Source organism: Arachis ipaensis, chromosome B04 (assembly GCF_000816755.2).
Source record: "Arachis ipaensis cultivar K30076 chromosome B04, Araip1.1, whole genome shotgun sequence".
Lineage (NCBI taxonomy): Eukaryota > Viridiplantae > Streptophyta > Magnoliopsida > Fabales > Fabaceae > Arachis > Arachis ipaensis.
Window position 1 is genome coordinate 124,264,866 of NC_029788.2, and position 4,960 is coordinate 124,269,825.

The window sequence follows — 4,960 nt, forward strand, 5'->3', positions numbered from 1 at the left end:
GCCTTTGGAAATTCCATGTCGTCTCTGTGGTTTAGTTAAGCCAATATTCTTCGATTTTTTTTTTTCTTCTCTTTTTCTTTGACGTGAATATTCTTTCTCGTCAAGAAGAATATTTTGTGTTGAGTCGTAACCGAATCGAAATCGAGTATGCGTTGGAAATTTTCTATGCGTTGGGGAGTATAGTGCGCGTTGTCCGCTGTATTTATTTATTTATTTATTTTAATAGTTTTATATGATTTTAGTAATTACAATTTATCATAGGGAAATAGGCCTTGAAATGACGATAGAAGACTAGAAGTCTTCAAGTAATATTTTCAAACAAATTAAATGGTATTAATTTAAGTCACTCTATATGACGCAATATTATTCAATGTGACACCCCATGAATATTCCAAAAGCTAGGGTGAAAATCTTGGCCGGCACTGAATTTGATTCTAAACATTTAAGTAATTAACATTTTGATAATTCTAGAGTGAATACCCCATCCGGCCCCTGACAATTATCTCGAAAGGACAACGAGGCCCCCAAGAAAAAAAAACACCCAATCCGGCCCCTGATAAATTTTTTTTGGGACAGATTAGCCCCTATGCCAAAAAAAATAACATTTATTTTTTTTTGGCACAGGGGCCTCGTTGTCCTTTCGAAGTAATTGTCAGGGGTCGGGTTGGGTTTAATTTTTTTGTCAGGGGCCGGATTGGGGTTTTTTTTTTGTCAGGGGCCTCGTTGTCTTTCGAGGTAATTGTCAGGGGCTGATTTGAGTTTTTCTCATAATTTCTATGATAGGGAGGTATTTGTGTGAAGAAAATAAAGAGTAGTGTGTATAATTTATTTTAAAAAATTAATAAAAAAATTACATATTTTTTTAGAAAAGTATTTAACTATTTATAAAAGTAAATTTTCATCTTTTTATTATTTTTTTTACCATGGTTTGTACCTAACATTTTTTTATTTTTATTTTTGATTATATAGTATGTTTTACATCTTTTATTCTTTTCCCCCTATTTCACCTCAAGCTCAAAGTGCAAAAGAAAAATGTACTATGAATGCATTTGCACAAGCGTTACATGAAAATTTACTCACGAATATGAAAACTATAAATAACTGAAATAATAATGATGTATAAAACTTATAGTTATCAAAACTAAACCGATAATTGATCCGGTTATAGTTCTGGGATATTGAGTTATCTATTCAATTATAGGTTATTAGAGACTCGATTATAATTAAATATGATCAAATATTATTTTTTTAGATTAGGGACTTCTTGATTCTACCTTGGAAGCAAAAAATTAGAGAAGAGGAATGGCAAATGTTTATTAAGGAAAGGCAATATAATGCACTATATCAAAGGAAGATTTCCACCCATAATATCTTAAGATTGGGGTTAAAAAATTACACTGTCATCCATGATTTGATTATACATAATTTTATAAATTGATGTTTCAATATTGATTTCAAACAACTACACCTAGATCACAAAAACCTTTATATAACATGAGTTTATTTTTAGGACCACATAGTAAGATATACTTACATATTAAAATTGATTACACATCCTACTTTATATCTCACAACACCATTTTCAATCCTTTCCTCCCTCTTTAGCCACAATAAGCTCCTCTAAGTTATCAGCATAACCAGTATCAGTAGGTACCAAAATCTCATCCTCTGTTGTAAAATTATATTTACTTCCAATGGCTCTTAGAAACTGGTAAACTTCGAACAAAGTTGGCCTCTCCTTTGAGGTTGCTACAACACAGTTGCATGCAACCTTTAGGAATTGGAAAAGCTCATCATCGGCTCCCTGCCCGGTTAGGGATTTGTCAATGGCATCATGGAGTTGTGAGTTACTTGAGAGCTGCTGAATCCATTCTACCAAGCTTCCTTTGAAAGTTTCCGGAGCTTTCGCCACGTGAGTAGGTTTTTCGCCTGTTACCAACTCAAGAAGTACAACACCAAAGCTATAAACATCACCCTTAGGCGTGGCTACCAAAGTTCTTGTGTACTCAGGAGCAACATAGCCTAAATCCCCAAACTCACCATTCACAAAAGTACTCAAATGCGTGTCGATGGGGTTCATCAGTCTAGCCAGGCCAAAATCGGAAATTTTCGGCTCAAAATCTGCATCCAACAAGATGCACTTAGAGCTTATGTTTCGGTGTATGATCCGGGGATTGCAGTTGTGATGAAGCCATGCTAATCCTTTGGCTGCTCCAATTGCAATTTTGAGCCTTAAAGACCACTCCATGGTGCTCTCATCGGCTCGATGATGTAATTGATCATGGAGGGTGCCATTTGGCATATTTTTATAGACCAAAAGCCTCTCCTTTTTGGCAGAACAAAAGCCTAAGAGGGGAACCAAGTTCCGGTGCTGGACTGCCCCTAGCGTAGCCATCTCAGATTTAAATTCTTTCTCTGAGTGTTGAGATTGTTGCAATCTCTTCACCATGAGTGATGTGCCATCATCAAGAACAGCTTTGTAAATGGTTCCAGTTCTTCCTGTCCCAATAATGTTGCTTTTGCTGAAGTCATTTGTAGCCTTCATGAGATCACTCAATTTAACTTTTGTAAGTGTCTTCTCAAACATAGAAACCTGATATCCAATTCGGCATAGTTAGACACAATACTTTGAAGTTCAAATTTTACACAAACTAAGGGCTAATTTAGATTCTATTTTTAATATTTTGAGAAGGAAATAGAAAAAATAAAAAAGTTTTATAGTAACATCAAATCATGCATTGTGAAATTAGGATAAGTGTTTGATCAACTATATATCAATAGTATCTCAAAAGTCATACAAATTTTCCCAAAAATCAGGCATCAGAAACTATTCTCATCTGTCCAAATATCTAATATAAAAAATGTAGCATTGCTGGTTCTGGTGTATAAATGTGTAAAGATCCATTATCTGTTATAAAACATTAAGATTGAAAACATTTTAAGATTGTAAATATTATCAAACAAGATAATTTCTCAATGAAGATGTTAAGCTAGGAGTCAATGCTTATTGAAAAAGTTTCCATAATAACAAGTTTCTGTTGTAATAAGCCATCATCAACATGGCATACCTTTATTTGTTTGGTACCCTTTATACTCTTTGCCCATTTGTTTCCTTCAGGGTCCTCTTCCTTCTTCCTGATAGAAACACGGCGCACATAGAAGAACATTGCAACACCAACCACCAATGCAGCAAAACTCACGCCACCAACGGCTGCTCCAGCTATAACAGCAGTGTTGCTGTTGGAAGGGTTACTCTGGCAAAAATCCAAAGGAGGGCCACAGAGGCCTGGATTATTCGCGAAGCTCTCGGCAGTCACTACACCTTTCTTAAACCCCGGAACTTGCCCAGTCAAAAGATTATTGGACACACTAAATGACTTAAGCCTCGGAAGCTGACCTATTTGCACGGGAATTTGACCGGTGAGCCTGTTTTGGTCAAGTTTGAGGTCATTAAGGAAGCTACAATTAGCAAGCGAAGCAGGTATCTCACCATCAAAATCATTCGACGACAGATCAAGTTTTGTCACCCAATTAATAATAGTAGATATATCCTCCGGAATGGGCTGAGAAAGCTTGTTGTTCGAAAGATCTAGCCCTGTTAAGCTCGAGCAATTCACAAGGCCTCGAGGGAATGACCCTTTCAGTCCCATGTTCGATAACTTGATATTCAAGACTCTGTTCTCATCAGGATGCCAACACTCAACCCCGGTGAACCTGCAGATAAACCCTTCTGTTTTGTTGTTGAAATCCCATGACTGTAAATAGTGATCCGGGTCACGCAGCGAAGCTTTAATACTCCTCAAGCAGAAGATATCAGTAACAGTACCATGTATCTTGCCACAACTAATAAGCAGCAAGAAACAAACAGCTAGAACAACAACACAACCACGTCCACCGAAAATTCGGCTACTCGAAACCATCCTTACCGAGATCACAAACAAAAAATCCAAGAAGAAACTATCCAAGTACCTCAGTAGGATTGGTATCTAAAGCAACCCACAGCAGAATCCATAACACTTCAGTCCTCCTATGAACACACTCTGAAGCATATTCAACAAAAAACAAAACTCAATTTAGCAATTCATACAAACCAAACCAAACCAAACAAAAACTGAAAATTTCAAAGGCAGCATTTTTATCTTTTACACCAGAATTCAGAGCCTACACCAAAGGCTAATCCACATATATGAATAAGAAAAACAGTAAAAAATAAATAAAAATCATGAGAAACCTAGTAAAGTTAACCTTGATACCAATCAACAGAAGCATACAAATCAAGGAAACAAGATTGGAAATCACATGAATTCTGCTTAGAGGCACACAAATACCATCACCAATACCTCATCTCAGCTATTGGAAGACCCAACTCAGGAAACATCATGGAAAAACCACTCATCAGAGAAGAAAGGGAAAAACACCAAAATCACAGTGAAATGATGAGTACATAACATAAAGGTTTGAACTTTGAACAAACCCAGCAAAGAAAAAAGGCAGGAAAAACAGAGAATGAGTAATAGCAATGGTAGGGAAGAGAGATTGTGTTGCTCACATTGGGAAATAGTGAAGAGAATAGAAGAGAGAAACCGAAACCGAGTCAATTCAAGAAGAACACGGCAAATGTAGTGATTTTGAGAGAAGACTAAGACTTGAGACTGTGTTGAAGAAAAGGGAAGACTTAATTACAATACAAAGTTTCTTTCTTTGACTATGTGACTCCCTTTTGCCGATAATAAAGGGCCAGCATTGTCCCTAAAGAAACTCTGAATGTGACATCATTTTTTATTTTTATTTTTATTTTTTTCCCCTTCTAATTTCTTTCAAGTAAGACAGCAGATAGAGTAATTTAGCATTTGTTAATGTAACCGTAATTTGTTTAAGGGAAGAAAAGTGTTTAGTGTATAGATTTCTTTGTAATTTTAGTTAACCTTTTTTACTTTTTTTTTATAAATATCTTCTAAAA

At 35.8% G+C, this 4,960-nt stretch overlaps 1 protein-coding gene across 3 annotated transcripts; it reads right to left on the reverse strand.

The window, feature by feature from the left end:
- On the reverse strand, window positions 1,333-4,722 carry LOC107635193 (probably inactive leucine-rich repeat receptor-like protein kinase At5g48380). Of its 3 annotated transcripts, none has more exons than XM_016338587.2 (3): window positions 4,550-4,722; window positions 3,069-4,040; window positions 1,333-2,593 (listed from the first exon to the last, which is right to left on the reverse strand). In XM_016338587.2, the coding sequence occupies exons 2-3, from the start codon at window positions 3,918-3,920 to the stop codon at window positions 1,583-1,585; spliced, it is 1,863 nt and encodes a 620-aa protein (XP_016194073.1). In that variant the 5' UTR covers window positions 3,921-4,040; window positions 4,550-4,722; the 3' UTR covers window positions 1,333-1,582. The 3 variants fall into 3 exon arrangements, with proteins under 3 accessions (XP_016194073.1, XP_016194074.1, XP_020977593.1); XM_016338588.2 differs by lacking the exon at window positions 4,550-4,722 and adding an exon at window positions 4,341-4,543; XM_021121934.1 differs by lacking the exon at window positions 4,550-4,722 and adding an exon at window positions 4,246-4,543.